The sequence below is a fragment of the Ochlerotatus camptorhynchus genome, unplaced genomic scaffold, assembly GCF_037179485.1.
Source record: "Ochlerotatus camptorhynchus isolate MF236.1 unplaced genomic scaffold, CSIRO-AGI_Acam_v1.1 ptg000597l, whole genome shotgun sequence".
Taxonomy (NCBI): Eukaryota; Metazoa; Arthropoda; class Insecta; order Diptera; family Culicidae; genus Ochlerotatus; species Ochlerotatus camptorhynchus.
In genome coordinates this window covers 408,277-433,574 of record NW_027041077.1, presented here as the reverse complement: position 1 = coordinate 433,574, position 25,298 = coordinate 408,277, and the positions used below count along the sequence as shown (strand labels likewise).

General features: G+C 36.4%; 1 protein-coding gene across 1 annotated transcript in view; it reads left to right on the top strand.

Annotated features, from left to right (window-relative positions):
• The first annotated feature begins 704 nt into the window (after positions 1-704).
• The window catches only part of LOC135713945 (zinc finger protein rotund-like), a 113,431-nt gene continuing 88,837 nt past the window's right edge, over positions 705-25,298 (top strand). Inside the window, exon 1 of the mRNA XM_065237163.1 lies at positions 705-2,080. Coding sequence (XP_065093235.1) covers positions 1,706-2,080 — 375 coding nt within the window. The 5' untranslated portion in view covers positions 705-1,705. The remainder of the gene's footprint in view (positions 2,081-25,298) is intronic.

Below are 25,298 nucleotides of genomic sequence, written 5' to 3'. Positions count from 1 at the left end.
TTCGCTTGAGTGATGTGTGTATGATCACTTTTTTTTAGCTCTCCCTCTCTCCCCCACGATTTTTTAGTTAAAAGCCACACACATACATACCACAGCCTCTCGCACACTCGCGCTTACTCACTCACTTCTCTCGCCACTCGGCCTACGGTCCATGCGGACGGAACGAACGTGCTCAACTCAACACACCGCGTAGCGTAGCTTTGTTGTTGCTGCTGGTCTGGTGCTACTGCTGCTTCTGGCTGCTCAACTTCAACTCGCTATGCATATGTACAAGAGTTTTTAGAAATAAAAATGTATGTACACAAAAATGACGCGCGCCTGAGTGTGTTTTGTGTATATTGGGTGAGCGAGTGTGAGCGAGAGGAGGCAGGCAGGCAGACCGTAGAAGCAGCACGCAGAGCACACACAAAACGAACGGGGAAGATTATAATGCTAAAAAGTTTGAGGACCAAAAACTTTTTTCTAAAACCAGTCGAGTTTTTGCCTTGCGCTGATTAACACACATTTTCGGCCCCCTGTGCGAAGAGCTGCGGTAGACTTGTAGAGCCTAAATTTCACGGCGCGACGGCGAGAGTTCGGTAGATTTTTTCGCGCCGCGAATCCTCTCGAAACCCTCGAGGTTCTATTGTAAAAGATTTTTTGTCCGAACAGTGAAACAGTTCTTGATAGTGGCGACGGCGGAAAAAGTTCTACGAATCCTTGACTTGGATGTCATGACACAAAGTGACAAGTGGAACTCATCGGTCCGGAAGTGAATAGTGACAATTTCGCGCTAAATGCAGAACGCGCGCGCCGGTTTCCTCGAATGATTTTAAATGCTACGTGTGGGCAATGAATGATACTGCAGCGGTTGTAGAAGATTTTTCAAGAGATTCTATGCGCTTCGCTGGGTTTTGAAAACCCGGAATAGAACCAAAGCACAAGTACAAGAGTGAAGAGCGCCTGCTGCCCGCGTGTGCAGCGCCGCTTCGTTTTTTGGGTTCGTTTTTTTGAGTCATCGGTCTCTGTTGTTATGCGAATTATTTTTTCGCTATATACCACATAAAACGAGCGTCCTCCCACCCACCCCCGCATCGTCAAACCGCGTCCGCTGTGGGACCGTTGTCGTAAAATTCGTCGTACGTGAGAGCTTGCGGCGGCAAAGGTTTTTTTTTTTCGAAAGCAGTTTTTTGCCCCCTTTTTTCGCTGTCTATTTAGAGAGAAGAGAACCCGAAACAACTGAGAAAATTCAGACATCTGAAGGGAAAAAGTGAAGGAAAATTTACTTGGTGTGAGTGATACGAGAAAAAAAAAAGTGGTGGAAAAACGATTTCGGTGGTTTATCGACCGAGAGGAAAATAAACACAGTTTTCAAACTTCAAAGTGATAAGACAGGAAGTAAACAGTAAACAAACGGGGTAGTAGAATCGGTTGATCCATGTGCCGCGGAAAGTGATCGACGTACGGTGTTGAATGTGATTCGTGATTTGAAAATTGGTGCCTTCTAGTAGAGATCTGTGATCATTGCTGCAGACCGTTCCGCTGTGGTTCTCGAACGCTAGCCGAGAGAACCGACCTTATTGTGACCCCAAGTGCCCGCGAAAACGGCTCCAAAATTCTCTCCCTACAACATCACCACCCCCATCATCCCCCGGCCGGCACCCTGGAGGGTAGAACGATCGAGTACCGGCCCAGCGGCGGGTTGGACTACCACAACTCGCCGCTGATGGCTGAAATCCCCACCGGAGACTACAGCCACATCCACCGTTCCATCGACCAACTGCGGTCGATGAACGAACGTGGTATGCTTGGTCAGCTGAACGCTCTGACGGGCAACTCGACCGATCTACGGTCGGCGATCGTCCACGACTACAAACCGTACATTAGTGATTTGCGGCAGCAGCAAAATATCCAACGGATCGATTATGCTGCCGTGGTGCACAAACAGGCGCTGGACGAGCAGCGCGCTGCCGCGAATAACAACAACAATTCGGACAACGAGCTTCGACACCCGGAGGATCAGAAACCAGTGCACTACAGTGCGCCGTCCACCCCACCGACGCCGCTTTCCATCACCGAGGCGCAGATGCACGAGTCCAAGGTAGGTCACTTGATGGTCATCTTGAATATTAGAACAGAATTTTAGAAATCAACAGCTAATTCCTTCTTCCGATTGGTGTGAAGAAAAACTGCGGTCCCCACCTAACATCACCGCAGCCTTGGCGATTTGCATACAGTGAGCGTCTGGTCGTCCCTAACGGGCAGTTTGCGCGAGGGTTCGAAGTATACGATTTGCCTCATTCGTTGCAAGATATCGTAAGGTCCTTGCGTTTTTTTTTTCTTTCTTTCTCACCTATTTTGAGCCGTCTCAACAGATTCGAGGTAGTCTTATAAGATTTCCTGCTTCCCTTTTTCGTGTATTCTAGTTTCAAACCGGTTTGAGAGAAAATTGATACTCAATGCATGCTGAATCGTACGTAGGGACAACTTTTTCCTTTTTTGTTTAGAAATGTGTGACTTGATGGTTCAAACCTTGAGATGTACAACATTCCCAGGAATTTTGAGTCTCGAATCAATGCATCGAATATTGTATAAACATTATTTGTCGTATTCATAACTGCACAATTAACCATTATGTATTTTTTTATTCTATTAACTGGTATTTTTCACTAAAATTCAAATTCAATCATTTAGCTGTTAATTTCTGCTTAATACCAGTTCGAAATTATAAGTTGAAAAAAGCGTGTCAAAATGTCTGCCAAAATTTAAAACTAACTTCTTGGTAGTTAAAAATCACTTAACAAAATTGTTAATAAACGTGTTATGTGTATTCAGTCAATTGGGAGTTAAATAAGATCTTTAAAATGGTGTGCTTCGTTGCAAAGTGGATAGCGGCGTCACCGAAGTGTCATTCAGTCATATTGGGCACGGAATAAGAATACAATATAAAGGAAGTATCCCCTGGTATATGTGGTAAACAAATAGATAAACCGAATTACTCGCGAATAAATGGTTGGGGGATCTTTCATACACCTGATTGTGTTTTAAGTTTCGTAGATTGAGCTTTCATATCCAAGAAATCGGCGATTGACTTCTTTGTTTACAAAAACACGCTCTGGACTGATGATGATGATGATGAATGATAAATTTACGTGTTTTATTAAAATGTGTTTTGTGTACGAAAGCCGTTTTTACGAAACGAGCATAACAGAATTAACAAAATAATGTTATCTATGTAAACTTACCTGAAAATTCCTTCGGAACTCCACTCGTAATAACCTTGGAATTCTCGTTAGAATTCTCTTGAAACTCGCAGCCCACGGCTGAAAGTCTCATTAATACCGCCAACCTTACCTAACATAAGCATTTTCTTGGAATCTCAATTTAAAATTATTATCATAATTTTCTTTGAACTTAAAACTCTCATCAGAATTCTGCTCAGAAATCCATCATCGTTTGAATTTTCTTTGAACTTTTCTATTTTTTTTAAATACTCCTCCAATTTTTTTGGTTCTACTTATAATTCTTTTTGAACTCCAATCTGAGTTCTTTTGGAATCCTCCTTGAAATTATCCTGATATTCTCTTCATGACTCCCAATAAATTATGCTTAAAATCACCAACGAATTCAACTTTCTTCCTTCTACACCGAAATTTATTGGAATTCATCTCTTAGGACATTATTTCAAAGTTGTTTTGGCATGTTGGTCATCACTACCTTAGAATTTTTCATTTAATTCTCTTCAGCAATTGGAATAAAAGCTATATATCTTGAAAGTTTTGGAACCCTGAATATTCTTCTAAGTCCCAGGGCTTTGATAGTTGTTCAAGGTAAATTCTAAGATGATGGATTTTTTTTTAAATTCTCACATTTCGAGTGTTTTTCTCTTTCCTAGATTAATGAAAACATTTGTATTTCTGTTTTCTTTTTTTTTTCTAAGTCTAGAATCTACCTCCTAGAACCACGAAAATGTGCATATGACACATGAATCTGACAATGCATGAATCTTTTAATGTTTACAATTTGATCTTACGAACCATACAGTCCGATGGTGTTCGGCCTAGTAACCTTAAAAAACGTCTGTTTCTCAATAATTCCTGGGGCTTTGAAAACATGAGGTCTATTTTTTATTGAATATATCAAGTGACGCATTTAGTTGAATATACTTTAAACTTTAACAAAATGCTGCCTGTAGTTTTACTGCGGAAGATTTACCCACAAATGGTCATTGGACATTTTCGTTTTTAACTAATTATCAAAAACCTCGAACATTTTTAGATTTGTACCGGAAAAACGTGGAAAAAACCGAGAATTTCAAAATGACAGTTCACTGGCCACCCTGTTTTTAACTTTTATGTTACAAGAAGAGGTTGAAAAGTAAATACGTGTTTCAATTACGCTTCCTGAACGATTTTATAATCGTTTTTTTTTATAAAAAAAAATCTGAATTTTATCTCTCTCGTATAATCTCCATTCGTTTAGTTTTGAGCTATACTTGGCATAAACAGCGAAATCGTTTACAAGCTTGCATACAATATTGCTAATTTATGCGATATTGCGCTTAAATTTACACGAAATATAAATAATAAATATTTACACGAAAATTTAATGTGTGCTATATCTCGCAGAAATTTACATGAATTTTTCGAACGGTGCACAGATAAAACATTTTGTAAATTTCAACTACAACCTGGTGTTTAAATATAAAATAACACGTTTAATAATTTGTAATTCAATGAATTTAAGCTGAAATTAATACTTTCATGTAAATACATCAATGTGGCACATGTAAATTTACTAAGTTTTTGCTGTGCATGCGAGCATCGGTTCACGTGTTAGGGGCATTACAAGTTTTGTATAAAATAGGTGATAGGCCTTTTGCAAATTTTACGCGAGAACTATCGAAGTTGATATTTAATGTTATTCTGTACGTAAATAGTGCATATCGTAACATTCAACAAATAAAACCAACAATATTTGTATGCACGACGGTGGTTGAATGGTAAATTTGACTGCTTTCTGACCCCAGTGTGCCAAGGTTCAATCCCAGCCGAGGTCGTTGGGATATTTCTCAGGTGAAATAATCTCTGGTTAAGTCTTTAAAGTCGTTGGACCCGGCCCATGTGTTGATGAGTATGATATCTACCAGATGTGGAAGCCACCTCCCTTGCATTCGATTGCCATCAATGGCTGGCAATAAGTAAGCACGTCGATGATTGTCACTCGATTGCGGTACAGAGACCGACATTAACTCTCCAAACACGATGCCTGCGGTAAAATGTGTATCGGCAAATTGGCAATGTTTAAATAATTATTGCTCAACAATTTATCTATGGATTTTAAATCTATGTATAATTAATAAATATTTAAAGTATTTAGTTTCAAATGGCACCAATAGATTTGAAATTCGTCAATAAATGGCTGAGATATGGTTTTTCAAACATTGCAAGATTGCCGTTATGCATTTTACCGAAGACATCGTGTTCAGAGTATTAAATAAAATAACTAAGAAGATTTGTATGTACGACTTTTGCTGGTGAAACTTTTTTTTCCTAGAGTTTGCCTTTTCATTTTAGCCATAAAGAATCTTCATATGATTTGTTTGTACGAACATTCTCCACAATTTGGACGAAACACAAATAAGTCTTACCATGATAAAAATAGAAAACTAACTTTTTTCTATGAAGGTATAGAGGAATCATGAGCAAAGTTGTAGAAAATTTCCAAACAAAGTATGGAGCATGTTTTATGGTAACTCCCTGTATGTATTTTTTATTAACTTTATGCGATTGGGAGCGATTCTAGTCGAATTGGCAAATCCATTAATTTTAGTATTTATTTGAGTATTTTTTTTTAGTATTTATTTGACTGAACATTTTCAGAAACGTTCCTCATGACCAAAAATGCCATTTTGTATCTTCAGATCACCATTTTTTTATCGAGTCTTAATTTTTAAAAGGGCCTATAGAAAAATGTTATGCTTATCTTCAGAAAACTGTTACTCGAAAAACGTTCGGTTTGGTACCTTTGGCAATGTTGTAAGGAACATCTAGAACTATTTAATAAAAAATACACTCTAAAAAATTATCTATTTTTTTTTTTTCAAATAAAAGCTAAAATAGTTTTTTTTCTCAAAAATGGTTGTATTTTTTGTACTTTTTAATTTTTTGATAAGCTTTAGAGGAAAATAAATGCTATCTATTTCACTATAGGTCAAAAAAGTTATGATTTTTGAAGAAAAAAAAATTGCACATAAAACTGTTTTTCTCAAAAAGGAATTTTTTAAATATGTTTTTAGATTTGTTTTAGAAGACAATTAATGTCACCTATTCCACTATAGGTCAAGATGGAGAAATGATAGACAAAAAAGTTATGATTTTTGAAAAACTCAAGGTTTTGTAAAAATATCTAAAATTTGGTTAAATTATTTATTCGACTTAATTTATTCACATTATTATTCACTTTGGTTTATGTTGGTAGTTTTTGGTCAATTAAGAATGTATTTCGCTGTTCTCCAGTTCCAATAATATTTTTTCCGAAAGATGATATGATATATATGTATCATGCTATATGAGGAACACTGAATCGTATGGCTACCAAAGCTAGTCTAGCTAGAGAAGGTGAACATCTGATCAAAAATGCAAAGGAACTATACGATTGGGCTCAGACGCGGAACGAGGATTAACTGACTCAAATTTTCTTTTGTTATGCAACTACTGAAGAATATGAAGCAAATAAATAAGAGCTTAACGAACAATACTCAAGAGCTATAACCATTCAAGGAACTCAAACCACTATATCTATTCAAAGAACTCAATACTACTCATATATTCCTATTTCTGAGAGACAAATAGAAGCCATACAGTTTTCAAACTGTAACAATGAAAAGATTTTTTTTTAAATTACTAACAAGTAAATTATGAATTTCTGTAATAACTGTCAAGTCGCATAATTGAACCAAGTGTTGGATATTTTTCCAAAAACATGAGTTTTCAAAAATCATAACTTTTTGTCCATCATTTCTCCATCTTGACATTTTTATGTTTTTATTTTAAAATAAAAAAAATTAGCACGCATTTTTTTTTTTTTTATTGTTCCAGATGTTCTCTATAACATTGCGCAAGGTGCCAAACCGATTGAATAAACATTTTTTAAGCAACAGTTTTATAAAGATTAGCTTTAAACTTTTATATAGGCCCTTTTCAAAATTAAGGCTTGATCTAAAATGGTGATCTGAAGATGAAACATGACATTTTTGGTCATGAGGAACGTTTCTGAAAATGTTCAGACAAATTCAAAAATACGAAAATTAATGGATATGCAAATTCGTCTGGAATCGCTTCAGGGGGGTAATTGGGTAATCGACTTGCCCATATTTATATGGGAGAAATTTTGAATAATTTATTTCCAACGGGCCCACATAAAATTTCAGGTCATTCAGATGTAGCACGAGCTGGCACTTTTGGTTTAAGGTATATATAGGGATTTTGGTTGAAATATATGGAGAAATAACATTGCTTCATAACATTGGTCCAGCAAACTCTATTTAGCTCAGAATTGCAGGCACTTGTAGATTAAAATATAAGGAAAAAATTGAAGAAGACAGCATCACGATTCAAGTTAGTATTATGAAGATAATCATTAGGGCAGCTTGTATCAACTATAGTTTTACCACTAAAAAATAAAAGTTCATATTTTCCACGGGCCAACATCCAGACTCGTGTCTTTAATCACTAAGAAAACCTGTCTGAATGTTTCAGTTGTTTTTGACGTAACATGGGCTGGCGCTTTTTGTTTAATGTTTATTAGGGGATTTGGTTGAAATTTCATTTACAAAATGTTCATATACATTCAAAAACTAATATCTCAATAAAACGAACTGAATTCATGATGCAGTCTTGAGCAAAATTGTTACTTATTGTTTGAACAACATGTCTTGAAATGTTAAATGAAATCAATCATAAAGAAACTTTTTTTTAAATCGGAAAAGTGCATGTATTTTATTCAAAATCCCCATACAAAATTTAAACTAAAAGCGTCAGCTCATCTTACAAGCTGATACTTTCAGATAATGGCAGAGGCGTCGCGTGTCTCATTTGTTTACCTATCATCTTGTGTAAACAAAACTTGTATGGCCCTTTTCGCGCTAACCGAAGCAGGAGGAATTGCAAAACCTAACTAATTCTCGTTTTTATCACAAGGCTAACTCTTTCGACCGAAGTGTAATGAAGAATATCCGTCAACACTTCCGAAAACATTGTTTGATACAAAACAGTGTCAAAATCTAGAGAAAATTGATGTAGTCCCCTGGGTAGCAAACTTGAATTAATCAACTCTTTAGTCATCAAAACAACACTATCAGAATGAGCCAGGGGAAGCTCATAAGTTTTGGCGCACCGGCGCAACCATCTGTAATTGAGTCTTTGCCTGCAATCAGATATCCAAGTGCACTGCGAGAAAATGCACACTTTAGGCACCCATACACCACAAATGTTCTTCTAATTTAAACTCACATATTCATACCGGTCTGCAAGTATGATACACGTCCAAAGCGTACCAGACTACTGATTCCGTGTTGCTCCCGTTTGACGCGTGACTGCTGAAAATTTCAATTACAACTAGTGTTGTAATTGAAATGGTATCCATGTATCGTGGAAAATTTGTGGTATGTTTCAAGAGGTGATAGAAGGTCTGCTTGGCTTACATCAGCCATTTGACCTTTTTGGGTGCATTTGACGCTTTTAGGTGCACTATTTGACGAGTTTTGTCATGGTAGTAATATCGACATGCTTAGAAATCAATGCATTAGGGATTAGGCAGACCATCCGAACTGAATTTAATCATTTTTGAAGCAATCCATGGTCGAAAATTTAATTAAACCCCACTATAAAAGAGTGTATTCATGGTCACATGTGGTCTGGAGTAAAGAAGTACATACAGCTGTAATGTGACCATCAAATCTATTAAATCTGAGAGAATTTTTTTTTTAATTATTTACACCTGTGTCGTGCACAGGTTGCACATGTGGACGCGACGCCACTGGATAATGGCATTCTTACCTAAAAGAACAAATCTAGGGGTTGGCTCGTAGAAACTTTTATTGTTGTGGGGTAGTCTAATGGATCAAGTGGAGACACCAAAACTACCTATCAGCTTTAAGCTTAGATTAAGTAATATATAGTTAAGAAGATTTGGTTTGTCACCTTCTACCGATATTTGAGTACGGTAGCCTTAAATGTTCATGTTTTTTTTTTATTATTTTCATTTGTGCATACATAACTTTTCTGTATTTCATTTTTCAAACAAACAATGTTCTAGAGAATAATTGAAACAGTAAATACACAAGTTTTGCTGAAGACAGTAAGTCGCTATAAGAATTCCTTGCCATGTTATAGCAAATTTATATTTTTCCTTGCATACGCTCATAGGGGAGAATGGGGCAAGTAGAAATACAAAGTTAATTGGACTTCTTTAAGTTTAGATCAAAAACTATAAAGCTGTGAACCAGAATGACTTGCCGCTTGAAAAAAAGCTGAATCCAAATTTTCAATATTAATGGACTTACAAAAAACCTTATAAATTAGCGACTGGAAAGATATAAACTCGTTCCAAATTCACCCAATTGTATCTTAAACCATCGGCACAAACGACCTCCATCGGTTAACTATGCTTATTCGATCAATAAATTGGTTCTATTCGATAACATAGATGATCTGAATATATTAAATATTGTTGGCATTTGCCCTGTAAAGAACAACGACTCTTAATGATCATGAATACAAACTATCGTATTCCAATTATTAATAATAACAATAACAATGCAGTTAGCTATACTTCAGAAAAGCAATGAAAGTCCCCATGCAGTGAAATATGATCAATTATCACGATAACAAACTTGCAAAATTTAATTCAACCGTCGATAGTACTGCACAGCATATTTGCGACCATTTATTCCCAGTTTCACCTGTGCGACGCAGGTTAATCCAATTTCAGCAATTATCGCACGTAAGATTCATCTACTGATGAGGGGTTACCTGTCCACACGGGGTGGCCTAGCGCCGAACAACCACCATTGGGCGACCTTCGTTGTACTTAAAACATATGCATGACTTCTTCTCTGCCCCGCTCCGACTCCGGACCCGGGTCGGTGGTGCTTTGTTTTGTGTTTTTCGTACTGCGTGCTGCTGCTTATACTTACTCATACTGCAAGCATAAACACAAAGTTTATGTCGGTACGAGCAACAGTTGGCGTTTGCGACGCCGCGTCGGCAGTCGTCGACGATGATGTGAAAATGCGATGATGTTAATGAATTAATTAAAATGAAAAGCTTGAAAGCGCGAACTCTTTCTTTGTTGCAGCACAACGGCGACGACGCGTCGGATTGGCCCCCTTTTCCCAAAGGGCCTTCGATAGAATCCGAGTCAATCGTATTCATGCGTTGCGTGAAAATCAGTCACTAACGAACGTTGCGTTCCTAAGCCGTAAATCATGAGCCGCGTGCAGGCAGGGATCTGAGTGGGATTTTAAGCAAATTAACTTTCACGAATACAACAGATAAGAGAGGGATTACACTCGGATGGTTAATAATTATAATTTGGCTCGCGTTCTTTCGCTTATTCCGCAATGATAATAACATCCTCGAGAGCAGGTGATGACCAGGGGCCGCCAACTGACCGACCGACGCCTGTTGTCTGTCATCAGCAGAAGGCTCGACGAAACTTTCTCCCGCGGTTTCAGGATAATGGAAATTTCGTGTGATTTCTGATTATACGGTTCCGTGCGTGGAAGAAAGCGAAATGCTTAATGTAATTAGTGGATGCGAGGCTTCTGCGACCGTAAATCATACATACGTGGGCCATTCGAGAAGGCTTAGCTGCTAGGTTGTCATATTGTTACACAGAGATCGTCGGATGGTTTGTGACATTTTTTTGCACTTAGGATGATCGAAAAAAAAAACTACAAATACCAACTGCTTGTTCCGGAACGTCGTGTTTGCAGTCCTGTATGCAAGGTATGTAACGTCAGATCGATGGCTATCTTATCGTTTCGTCCGTTTAGGGCTCTGCTTCGAAGGGCTTCGTACCTGGCTCTTGTACGAAGGGATTTTTTTGTTTTGCTACCAATTTGCTGTTCCTTCGCTACATGGAATGGAATAACACTTTGCATTTAAGAGGAATTAAGTTCCCCAAGGACAACGGTTTGAATGTTTTGTATTACTACATCCTGTTGCAAACTTGATCAAGGTCCACTTATTAGACTAAATATAATGCTCCTTCCAGTCTAGTTAGTACGTGTTGCTGTTGATAGGATCGACTAATAGAAGTTTTATTGCCAGAGACAGATCGTCTAAGCGTTCATTGAACAGTACCGCGTAAAGGTCATTCGGTTTTGCTTTTAATTGCGAACGCACTGAAAGTGTAAAATAATCTATAAAAATATGATTGCATTTTCTTCGAATGAATTTCACAACTTCGCGAAACAACGAAACAAACTTTTTTTTTGGTTGATAATTCTAATAGGTAGCTACTGGAATGAATGGATTGCTTGTTTTTTACGATTATGACGGTGTTGGCTGACAGAGACCACCACCGGACGGAAGGTTAATCTCATTCAATTCAGAGATCCCAGTAGGGTTAATCGTACTGTCGGGCCACATGTTGATTGATAACAATTATGTATAAATGGAAAGTTTTTCTTTTTTCAACACTGGTGTACAATGATTCGAGTTTTGAACTTCAGAAATCACTAGCATTAGTCCCGAACTTGAAATTAGCTTCAAATCAGCACTGCTAGGACTAACAACTGTACAATTAGTCTAGATGAATGTGGGCGTCTTAGTGGAATACCTGTGTAAAGAAAGAGAGATGGATTAGTCATCTCCATTTCATTCTACCTGATTTGCTAATCCTTGACAGATACGCGTATTTCGTTTACAATGTGCAGACTTCTTCAGTGTCTTATACTGAAGAAACAGTCGTAACGTACCGAAAATATATTAACCTAGGTACCTAACAAACCAGGAGATCGATTCCATGAACATTGTCGCAGAAGATTAGTATAACTTTGTTATAAAAATGCAAAAAATTTAGCTTCAGCTTTTGCCATCTCCTGTCGTCTCTGAAACATAGCACAATTCGCTGGTTGTTTTAGCCTAGGAGTAGCGCTTTTTATTCACTGCAACCGTTTACGTTTTTAGAACAACAGTTTAAGGTAACCGGATTTTTCCAACTATGTATTGGTTGGCACAGAAAGCCCTAAATTTATAATTGTGTAGTGCTTCAAGAACACTAAATTTAGAGCTGGCAAATGGCTCGTATATAAAGAGTCCAAAGCCAGGGAAAATCAATGCATTTAAAGAGCCATTAGTCAGTGCTTACAAGTCCTGGAAGTAGTGAAGTTTTATTTCGAAAATATATGGACTGGACACCACAAAGGCTTTTGAATATGTTGACAGTAAAACCACATTCTCAGTTATGAGGCCAACAACCCAACTATCGAAATTAGATGATGAATTCACACGCACTTTATCAAATATTTTGTCTTGCGTACTCTCCAGCATGAATCAGTTGAATGATCATGAATCATCAAAGAAGTCGTCAGTATCAAATTTCGTCTTTCAGCTTAGATTGTAAGTTGGGTATTTATTGATCCAGTTACTGCAATAAAAAAACCTATGAAGTTTCTCTTAAAACTCCTTAAATGTCCTAAAAAATATTGAACTCCTGAAAATGTTTACAACATTTGGTTTTTGGCCTATGAATGTAAATGTTACGAAATCCTGTAAAGTATAAATTAGAAACATTTGGGATTATGTAAAAACAATCTTACATTGAAAACAGAAAAAAAAACAGAAATTCGGTTCAACACCATTGAACCTGACTGACACCGAAATAGTAAAATGTTAAAATAGTGTGCCCATACCTCACCGTGAAGGAATTTTTAAAAACCACCATCATTTAGATAGTGCTTAGTTCTCCACTCAAATGGTTCCAACGGTAATGACTACCCGAGCAAAGCATTATACCAAATTGATAACAAGTTCTGATACCCGGTTCTCAAGATTTGATAACTGAACATGATATCATTATGATTTAATAAACAGCGAACATAACAAAAATTATAACAAAATAATTCTTATTGGATATCAAAACAATACTTATTAAGTTATCATTGAAATCATCATGATAACAAATCCTGTGTTGCATGCACTTTTTTCAACAAATTTCAAATTATTTTATCGATTTAGTATTAAAAGTTGATAACTGAAATTTTATTGGCAGTATTATTTGTTCTTACCATGCGGATAATATATGGAGTTTTGAACCAACCTTGCATCATTTCATATTATTTTATGATAAAAATTTATAATAAATTAGCCGAGGTTGATAACTAAATTAGTTATGCGATATCAACTAAAACCCAAATAATATCTGGAATAACAAGACTTGTTTTCAAGATGATATCAGGTTGTTATTTCACTTTGCTCGGGTGAAGAATATTTAGATAACTGCAGCATCCCTTGTTTGACATCTCTCGGTGGTTTGTTTACATGGACTTTGAATAGCTATGTGAAAATATGCATGTGCTATGTTCCAAGCTGTGTGAAGTATTTGATGGAACATCAAAGAGGAACATCGTCAGATAACACATCTATTACATAGTCATTTTGAAGTAAGTGTCAGTCTAGTCGGACACAAGAGCAGTCAAACTAAAATATTTGCAATTGTTATTGGGGAAGTTTTGTTATTTGCTTCATTAGTTAGAAATAAATATTTACAGATAATGCGATAAAGAAATCAGAATGGGAAATGAGAAAAAAAAACACGCAAATCTAAATTGGATGCTGGATTATTTTCCTCTTTGGAATCGTTTACCGTAAAGCATAGGGTCACTCTAGAGCTCCAAGCCAAAGATGAAATCTCACTAGATAATTTCCCTCTAATAACAACAAACGGATCAAATGTGACCAAATCAAAAGATAAGTGAAGTTTTGAGCAATGACAGATTGATGAGATTTGTTTCTACAGGGATCAAACAGTGTATCTTTGTTTATACACTAAAATAGACTACTCTCACTCTGTAGTAATCACCTGGTAAGGAGAAGCAGACACAAAATATATAAACGTCAATAGGAGCCAGAATCAAGCTGTCCCGAACCGTCATTGGGAGCCAAGCAGTTTGATGATGCTTTTGTTACAGTTGAACAAGAACACACGGGGTGGTATTGAAATCTTGTGTAAAGTAATTTATCTTATTCTTATTCAATGGGACATCGTTTGATGCATTGAATATACTTCAATCCGTATTGAAAGATATCATTGACCAAGATTTTTTTCAAAATATTTTGTGGCATAATAAAATACCAAACAGAAAAGTACATGTTCTCACAATCTCAAACAATCACAACACGCTCAAAGCAAAACAGGCTATTTTGCAACGCCTATTTTGATTTAATTTCAATGGCGAAAATTTTCATGACAACAAGAACAAGCTGTAAAATAAATACTAAGCCCTCCAGTAAAAGAATTATCGTTCAAAATCCATACTGACCAGTTCCACGCCAACTGACGAATCGATTTTATTTTCCCCTCTCCCTGTTCTTTGATTACCGGGTGTTCAATAAAAAATTAGAATTTTTTCAGTCATATAGGTAGTAAAAAAAAATTTCAATAAATTCAGTATTTTTTATTAAAAACATAATGTTTATTCTTCAAAAAAACGTCAATGAATGAGTTGGTTGGAAATGCTAACATGAAGCTTTAGTGTGATGATTTATTAGCTAGAGAATGATCTTTAGAAGAGGGTAGGTGGATAGTTCCGTTAGAGTACGGCAGTATGAAAATTGAATAGAAGTTGAAAATGAGCGAAGGGCCATTAATGCGTCAGTTTTTCAAGATAGACGCACATTTTTGCCTAACCCGTACGATGTACGCGGGGACTTGAAGTATGTCTCCAAGTCCACAGGCAAAAATATTGGAATATTGGAGAAGGGGCCCTGGTCAGCCGTACGACGCAACTTAGTCGCGATGCTCTCACAAGAGCGCTGGACGGCACTGAAATCATTCTAATTTTTGATTGAACACCCGTTAGTTAATTTTGAAGCATATATTGTGTTCATTTTAGAAAAGGTACCATTTTTGATAAGCTTTCAAATAAATAAAAGTTAAAAAAATCTTGAAAATGTACTTTGCTTCCTTTACTTTTTACTGTATTTCAATTTAAAAAATTTACCAGTTTTTTTTTACGAAAAATAGAAAAAAAAATTAATGTGTTTTTTTCTGGAACAGCAATCCAGATCTTACAACTATGTCTCAGGCGTCATTTAGATTAGATGAGCTGTTTTCGTGCCGTGATTTATACTTTTTTAAATCATAAGAAAGCATTTCATTCCATGCGATTTTTCTCCACCGTGGAAAACATTTTTCAGGTTATATTTTTTAATAAATTTTTTATTACTAAGATGATTGGTTAATAAGTTATAATGTTTTAAAATGTCCGGGAAAATTCGAAAAAATCAACTAAATTCGTAAAACTTTCGAAACTTCTTAGACATTCATTTAACTTTGTAGAAGTTCTGGAATCTAACTGCACAATTTTATAGATGTTTAGCTAACTTTGTGAAAGCTTATCGAACTTTGTAAAACCTCTGTGAACTTCATAGAAGTAGAATAATTTTGTAGAAGTTCAGAGTACTTAGTAGTCCTTTATCAATCAATCATTGTAGACAATTAGCGAACTTTGGAGAAATTAAACGAATTTTGTAGAAAGCCAAAGATCAGGGATGATTTCGTAACATCATTAGACTTTTTAAAACTTCAGGGACTTTGTAGATGTTAACGGGACATTGTATAAATTTAGGAAATTCAATATAAATTCGAAAAACTTCGTAAAGTTTCAAAGAACTTCGAAGAAATTTAGGGAGCTTTGTAAAAATTCGGAAAAAAATGAGTAGAATTTATGGAAGTTTGGGAAACATTGGCCACTGAAACTGGAATACCGGAAGAACAAGGAATTAACCGGTAATGGAAATCAACCGAAATCGGGAATTTGATTTGAACCTTAAAATATATTTTTATGCCTTTATAAATCGAACTCTGTCAAGCTTGGAATTTTTAATTTTCCTTACTACGAGACCCCAAAAATTCTAAATTCTAAACAAATTATCAGTTTGCCTGAGCTTCATAAGTCCACGCTTGACGCTTTTTTTATTAGTCTAGTGTTAATCCTAAAAAAATCCAAGCTTAAGTCACTTGATTTTTTGTTAACTTCAGAACAACTTTTTATGGCGATTTTGTTTTTATTCAGCTCCATTCTAGATCGGTTCCGCTTGCTTTCTGACAAAGATCAGTTTGCTCGTTTGTTTTTAAAACCTATCTCAGGATCACAAATTCGCACTCCAAAATGTTCGGTTTCGCACTGGGTTGGAACTGGTTCAAATCCAGATAATAAAAAAAAACAACTTTTCATGTCACAGAATCTTGAAAATTTCTCCATGTTTGGGATATTGATTTTTTTTTCAAATTTCACACATCTCACTATTACACTTTTCAGAAATAGTCTCTTAATCTTAGACAGTTCAGGATAATAAAACATTTTCAATATCTGATTCAACTAAATTATTTCTTCAGAACTTATCTACTTTCTCAAGGATTTCTTAGGATCATCCCAAAATGTCTTTAGAGTTACCTTCAGGATTAGCCTCAATAATCTTATGCTTCTCTCCGGTTTTCCCTTAAAATTATATCAATAATAAACGAGAAATTCTGTGTTCTCACTTCAAAATTGATGAAATTCTCTTTAAATTAATCAATTCGTTTCTGTAATTCGCTTAATTTTCTCTCCCCGTAGGGGAAATGGCTCTAATGTTGGCCTATGGATCTAAGATTGGGCCCATCGCTAAAAATCTGCTATTTATCAATTTTATCTAGATGACCGCGTCATTGGGATGGTACTAATGGATATTTTTGGTCGCTATTGAAAATTTAGTCGAATGCTTAATTTATGTATGGGCACAAATTAGGGGCATTTACATCAATTTCTCCTATATTGTTTTTAAATTTTCATGGAATGTACCTCAGAAATCTCTTAGAATACACTTTACAATTTAGAAACGCTAGAATTCTCCTCAGAAAACCCTTAAAGTTCACCTGTTATGTTCTTTAAATTATTATCAAAAATATCTAGGAGCTATTCCCATGATGCTCCTGCCCTTGGAATTCACCTCAGGTGTTTCCCAAAGTATTGTCCCAAAATTACCTTGGAATTCACATCAGAATTTCATAAGACTGTTTCTCAGAATTCCATGAAATTGTTTTCAAAATGCCCTTGAGAGAATTTCTTGGAATTTCCTCTTCGGAATTCCTTTCAAACTTTCATTAGAATTTCCTTAAAACTATTCTGAGAATTCGAATCATTTTGAACTTTCTTTTGAATCCCCCCCCCCCCCCCCCCACAATCCGCATAAAAGTCTCTTTAGAACTGCCTTGAAATTCAGCTTTAGTTCGCCTTTCCTTTTTTTTGAAATATTTCTTAACAGTATTTGGAACTCTTCGTTGAGTTTCCTAGGCATTCTCTACATAATTCCTTTAGAATTACCTTTGGAACTTTTATACAATTCTCCACAAAACTCATTTGGCATACTCATTAAAGTTGTATACACAGCAAAAAAATAATTTTGATATCACATCAAAGTGGATGCACTACAATCATGTCGAAAATTTCATGTAATTTTTATGACCACATAAATAAACAAATGCAGTAAAAGCAGCGTGATGTCAGTTCATGCATTGTATTAATGATATTTTTGTCCTTTTTAGCAAGTAATATTACACCATATTTTCAACATGATTGTAGTGCATCCACTTTGACGTGATATCAAAATTATTTTTTTGCTGTGTACACAATTGTTGAAAGTCTCAGAATCCTAAAACTATGTCCTGGTCCTGATGTTTTGTTTATGTCAGATCTTGATAATAACACCATATTTGAAATTCAAATTTTTCGGTGTCAGTCCTAAATCCTAAAAAACAAATCTCATGCAGGCTTTGAAAAATGGCTCAATCCGAAATCTAATCGCAGATCTATTTTATTTCTAGATAAACTTTCATGTTCAATATACCATAATGCACCGAATACTGGAACATCAATCCGGATATTTTTTTTTTTTAAATAATATAGCTTCTTCTTCTTCGCATTTCAAGCATTTTGCACATCGCATATAAGTTTATTGCGTGCTCTTAACTGAGTGTTCTAGATGCACTTCCACAGTTGTTAATTTAGAGCTTTCGATACCTGTACCATTTTTGCATTAGAATAATGGCAAGTACAACCATACTTATGCTCAAAGGAAATCGAGAAATTTTTCAACCCGAAGCATTCCTAGACCTGACCGGGAATCGAACCCATCCACCTCCAGCATGGTCTTGCTGGCCCCCTTTTTATAAAATTGCTTTAACGATTGCTTTTCAACATAATAAATGTGTGTGATGATCGTTAACGATTTTTAAAAGACCATGATAAAATTTACGTGCAATTTTGAGCAGTGGTAATCAACTTTTAAAAGTGTCAGGATTTGTAGTATTTGTCGACCTTGGAGGCCATTTTTTTTTTTAATTCTGAAAATATATTCATGTGGGTATTATTTTTTACCACATTGGGCTGTTTATATGAAACCGGGAAAACTACGATGGCCACTCGGAAAAAAAACGGGAGTTTAATTTCTTAAAACCAGTGGCCACCCTGCTATAGCTTCAGGGCAATTCGTTAAAGTTTAATGGACTTAAAATAGATCAGCAAATTCATTTCTAAGGAATCTTTGAAGAACTTCAGGGATTTACACAGAAGATTAATGAGTTCAAGGAATTTTGTAGAACTGAAGCAAACTTCATGGAAATTCTGAGAAATGAGTAGAAATTAAGCGAATTAAGCAATTCGAGAATTTTTGTAAAACTTCATAGTAATGCTGATTTTTTTTTCAAAGTTCAAGGAACTTTGTAGAAGTTCAGCTAAAGTTGTAGAGGCTCAAAGAACTTCTTAGAAGTTCATGGAATTTTGCAGAAGCTCGGGGAGTACTGTAAAAGTTCAGCAATGCTTCATAGAACTTCAGGTTTAGATTTGAGAACTTACTGAAAGTTTTGGGAACTTTGTTTCCCTCAGATTATTTTTTCCATAATTTGTTTTCCGTCGATCTTGTATTCCGTACTGAGTATGCTACCGACGCCAGGGAGGCAGCTCCTACACCCTACTTACCGCCCCATCAACTGGGGTTTCGCTCAGATAGTTAGGAAAATTTATAGAAAAGGTTCAAATTTTTCTCTGAAGTCTGAGTCTGCTGAAGGTTTGAGATCTTGATCGAATTGAGAGACCTTGGGAAAACATAATTATTGAACTTCGGGAATGTTCAATAAACATTTGAGCACCTTTTCCGCCCTGAGGAATTTTTGGATGGCAAATTGCACCTTCGCCACCAGCTGAGTACGGTGTTGGTAGTTTATATACATGCAATGGTACTTTGTACTAAACATTAAAATATAGTTTACTGACATAGGCGTACACATTTAATTTTTATTGCCGAGCTTGAGATAAAATATTTCAAATATACCTCAATATAGCTCTAAGATATTTTGAAGAATTACAGTCTATTTGATGTAAATTTTGAATAATTTATGACATGTATCGTTCACTTGCGCATGTTTTAGAAAATTATTTCAGAAAATAATTTTTTTTTCTCAAATTTCATGTGATACATATTGTTCAGTACTCTAAAAATAATAACATTGTGAAAAAGATTGAGCTGATCAGTGCCGATCGAGGAAAAATACTAAAAGTAATCTTTTGAACGAATCTTCAAAATTTTATACTAAAAACGTGAATTTCAGGCAAAGTTTATATAACTTCGTATACTTCAGTTGTTTGAAGATGTAGACACTTAATTTTTTTAGCCGAGATTCCAACAGCCGAGTAGTTCTGTAATTTGTTTTGCTGAGATTCAGTAAAACAATTGAAGAGACTCAGCTAACAAATAACATTTTGCTGAGATAATCAGCTAACAAACAGATATTTTGCCGAGATATCAGCAAAAGTAAATGCCGAGGTAATCGGCTGTTGGAGATTTTACCGAGCTAGATTTAGTGCGTACAGCTTTTATGTCTTGGACAACTTTTCATATAATGCTACGTTCTACAACTTTGCCAAAAACAGTAATCCTCTATCTTGCGCAATACAAAAATTTGTATCATAGCGCCATCTCTGCGGTCATTACTTGGACTATTTGTATCCACCAAATTGTAGTCCTAATTATTCCAAGAAACTGCATTGAAGATGTCGACTCAATTGGATGCAATTCCATAGCGTTATTTTTTTTCTGCAAGATTTAATTACTGGCCCACTGTGCAGTGCGGAGCAGCCTTGTATTGAAGACCCAGCAAAATTATTGTTGAAAATATTGACAAGACTTCTGCACTTAAACACTAGCTTTTACCTACTCTCAACTTAGTGGTCTTGAAGCAGTTTTCTGCACAGTTATTAATTGAGAGCTTTTCTATGACAATCAATGCAGAAAAGTTTGTATATTGTTCTGTAAGCACAATAACACTCCATGCCCAGGGAAGTCGAGAATATTTCTAACGCAAAAGATTTTCTTGACCGGACCGGGAATAGAACCCGCTGCCTTCTGCTTTCTAACACCCCACCTTTACTGACTACTCCAATAGGAATCATTCCCGAAACGAATGTCCATGCTAGATTAACCTGCAAGGTTAGCTGAATACCTACATCTAAACACTTTAGCAAATTACTTTAATTTTTTGCAAATTCTTAAAAAAAATCTCTTCATAACTATTTTTAATTTTTCTTATTCAAACCACTGCGTTAAAATTGCAGCAAAAAGTATACCTGTGCTTTAATATACTTTGATTCCAACCGAGAGACAACATGTCAAATGGATTAGCTGACTAAATGCTAAACATTCGCTACTTCAACACTGCATCTTGATCTAAGTCAATAGAAATACCAAACCAACATGCCTTGAAAAGTTTGAAAATTTGCCCACCAGTGTCGTTCCCAACGTAATGTTGACGCGGAATCGACACGAAAACCATAATTCATACTGAACAAGCGGTTCCTTATAGTGCCGCCGCTGCCGGTCGCCCGGGTCAAGTCTGAGGTCACTCGCGCGTACATGGATGATTTCATTTTCGGCGTATAATTTTAATTTCATGTCATTTCTAGTACCTATTGCGGGTGTGTGTGTGTGTGCCGTAAGATTTGTTACATGATGAGCGCAGATGGGATCGTGTTAAAATGGAGACGATTCGGTGGATGCAGAAAAATAAATCAGCAATTGACGTAGCTATCAGAGGAGGATCCGGTAGCGGCCTGCAGGAACTTCATTAAAAACGTAAACATTGAGCAAAGCGATAAGCCCGTCACACGAGACCGCGTGGTGCGTGTGAGATTAAAATTGACAGATAATTTGTCGGTTGTCATTTGTTGCTTGCCTCTTCGGTGAGAATTACTATCAATGAATCCCCTGCAACCTTGAAGAGGGGAACATATTTGAGCTGAGGGGTCATTTTCTAATCAACAGTTGACCTCACATCTCCATCTGATACTACGGCACAATATGTTTCTCAAAGGTGGTAGCGATCTTGTAACCTGCTACAGCTAGCATGGCGTCGTCGGTGCACCATAAAACATGAAAGCCAACAGTTCCTACGTTTTCTTCTCGTTGAGGTACTCACACTATCGCCCGTACTATCTCTTTCTTCCCCGTCACAGACCAAACGCTCGAGTTCGTATTTCGCATCGTACTTAAGCCCCCTACTCACTGTACTCTGAGTCTGAGTAGTACATAGGTATAAGTTACTGTTAAGGTTTTTATCGGTTTTTCACGTTAATTGCGGTGGCGCTGCTGCTAGCGTGTATCGTGCAGCCATGGTGGAAAGACGCCTCGAGGCTGCTGAGAAAAGCTCCCCCTTCCAGCAATGTAGCCCCGAGGGAGAAGGGCGTCGCCCAACGGGCAAATCCATCAAAATGTACCTGCATTCATATGCCATATGTACACTTAACTACTTCTCTATACTGCTGCCGCTGCTGTTGCCTGGGTGCCCACTCAAGTGAGAAATAAAAAGTGTGCAAACTATATGTATACGTAATTAGCATATTTTAATTTATAATTGCGCCTAATTAGCGCCTCCCACCGGTCCCACCGAGGGTGGCAAAATAAACCGGTGGTGGTCACGTCCCTTTGGGTGACGGAGGACGGAGAAAAAGTAGGAGGGTCCTAACGTTTGATGGCGTGCTCCACACACAGACCATTGCCACTGCCACTTGACTTTGGAAAGGAGGAGGGGCACGATCGTACGGTGGCCACCACAAATGATGCGGTGCTTTCTTCAAGTTTACGACTCCACATCACAGGCACGTGCGTGTGGCAATTGGCAACTGGTAGCGTACGGTGCAGTGGTAGTCGTAGGCCGTTGAGTGAGTGGGGGGGGGGGGGGTTAGGGAGACTTTCCTCCATACGTTGTGCTTTCCACAAAGGCGGAGAATCCATGGAGGGAGATTTGAATTGATTAGCTTAAAAGATTTGCACAAATACATGGAATGGGGCGTTATCGATAGATGATGCAAATTTCAAAAGCCATAACGATCGGGGTGTGGATTTGACGAATCGACGAACAGCGATACGGTTGCAGGGTGTAATAGGGATGAGACTTATCGATCAAGTTGGTAGTGTTGATTGTTTTTCGACAACCGTTCGGTCTTAATCCTTTGTTAATGTTGTTGGACTTTCTTATAGGGTGATTCGGGATAACTGTCTCCGATTTCACAAATATACAATTCTCAATGGGTAAAATTGGTATATATTCAAGTATTTTTTGTTTTAATGTGTGTAAAAATATCAGCTTGTATAGGATTTTAAGTTTCATTCGTTTCCGATTTTAAGCAGCCTGAAAATGGAGCATGTCATAAATAAGTACAAATTCGTGTGTTATCTTTTAGAAACCGAAATCTCTTCGAAAGAATAACACATTCATTTTTCGCATCATTATAGAGGTAAAAAGGAACCATGCGTGGAATAACCGTTCAATATCAGAGTTTAGACGCATCACCAGGACTCCAAAAGCGCTGGAACTAAAACGTGCGTGTTCATTTTCGTGACAAATGTGGCTGGTAATGAAAGGCAAAGGGAGAAAGATTTGAATTATAGTATGCTAAGTTGAAGGTTATATATGTATTTATGTCTGGAACACATTGATATCAAAAAAATCATGCAAGTATTCCATAGTTATGACCATTTTCTAAAGTGACATTTATTCTGAATCACCCTGTAGAGAATATTTGTAAACAATTAGATAGAATAGCCTATAGTTGGAACATATCATAAAATGAACGTCTAGCCATAACTGGTACACGTTCCCTTTTTTACTAAACCTCAAAACTCAATTTAAATTGTATAAAAAAATTTGTCTGCATTTTTTTTAATATGACATGTGTTCAATACTGATTCTTTCCTAAAATATGGCGTCAAATGGATTTTCAAAGAGTAAGATCATGCTAAAAATCAAATTTAGAGAGATGATAAAACTGATTTGTACCTTCCTAAAAGTTGTCTAGCTCGCTTTCTACTTCTATATGCAATTTTCACACTGCCGTACTCTAAACGGAACTATCAATTCTGTACTTTCATCTCCTCATCTATCGTATAAAAATTACCACTTTAGTCTGTTATTTGAAATTAGCATCTTCAACTATGTAAATCGTTGACTTCACGCAGAAGTAATATTAAACATATAGTCAAAGTCATTAAACAAATTGAATCTAAATAATCATCAGCACCGACTTGCCAATTAATGGAAAATGAACCACAAACAGTATATAGTAATATTTTTTATTTGAAGATAATTGAACTGATCTTAAACGCTTGTTGGTCACAATCACTATCGAGTCAAACATAAAGTAAGCTATAAAAAGATACAGAGATTTTAAAACCGATTCAACCATTCCAATCAAATTAATAAAAAAAAACATTTTTTATTTCCTCACTTTAAAACAAATCTCTTAATAGAATCCTTCACAAGGAGATTTTTGAAGAGCTTTGAGTAGTTCCCAGCATCAAAATGACAGCAAACCGAAATTCAATTTTGATATCAACATCAAAAAATTGGGGTGATCTTCAATTAATTGATATTGAAAAAAAAAATGAAATTGAGTAATGAAGTTTGGAGAACAGTTTTTATGAATTCACTTAGATGTTCCTGAAATTAATCTAAAATGAGAGCTTTTAAGCTGTAAATAATTTCTCCTTCCAAATCCATAACAAATATTTTTAATAAAGTTCTTCGATTATTTACGTCATGTCGTTCTTTAAAAGTAGACACCTAAAAACAAACAAAAACATTGTATTTAAGGTACTAGGGAACTGGCATCATCTTAAATTTAATTCTTCTTATGATATTTCGGACAGTGTATTTTCGTACTTTCTGAGCGCATCGTTCCAGTATGTTTTTTACTCTTTCATGGTTAAGAAGTGCGAATATACTATTCAGATGCTATCTACAATTGCCGCTCACTATGAACGTTTCCATGGATGCAAATTATAGTAAGATCGTGAGGGTTTTTAAAAATATTAAAAAAGATAGGGGAAATGACTCTAATGTTGGCCCATGGATCTAAGATTGGGCCCATCGCTAAAAATCTGCTATTTATCATTTTTTTACATTTTCCGCTCACTAGATGAACGCGTCATTGGGACGGTACCAATGGATATTTTTGGTATTCTCCTTCTTCTTCGCATTTCAAGCTTATTGCTTATGGCATATTAGCTTATTGCGTGCTCTCAACTTAGTGTTCTAGATGCACTTCCACATTTATTAATTGAGAGCTTTCGATGCCTACTACCATTTTTGCATTAGTATAATTGTGTGGCAAGTACAATCATACTCTATGCCCAGGGAGTCGAGAAATTTTCCAACCCGAAAAATTCCTAGACCGGACCGGGAATCGAACCCAGTCACCTCCAGCATGGTCTTGCTTTGTAGCTGCGCCTTTACCGGACTGCGCTAAGGGAGGCCCCCAAGGGATATTTTTGGTCGCTATTGATAATTTAGCCGATTGCTGAATTTATGTATGGTCCCATATTAGGGGCATTTAAGCCGACATTACCTCCATTTCCCCTACGTAGTAAAACACGGCTATTTTCCCCATTTGAATAACATTTGAAAGAAGGTACTTTCCCATCTTGAGACTGTCATACGTTACAGTGGGCCCAACACAGCAAAACAAACAGCAAACAGCTTTTATGTCTTAAATAACT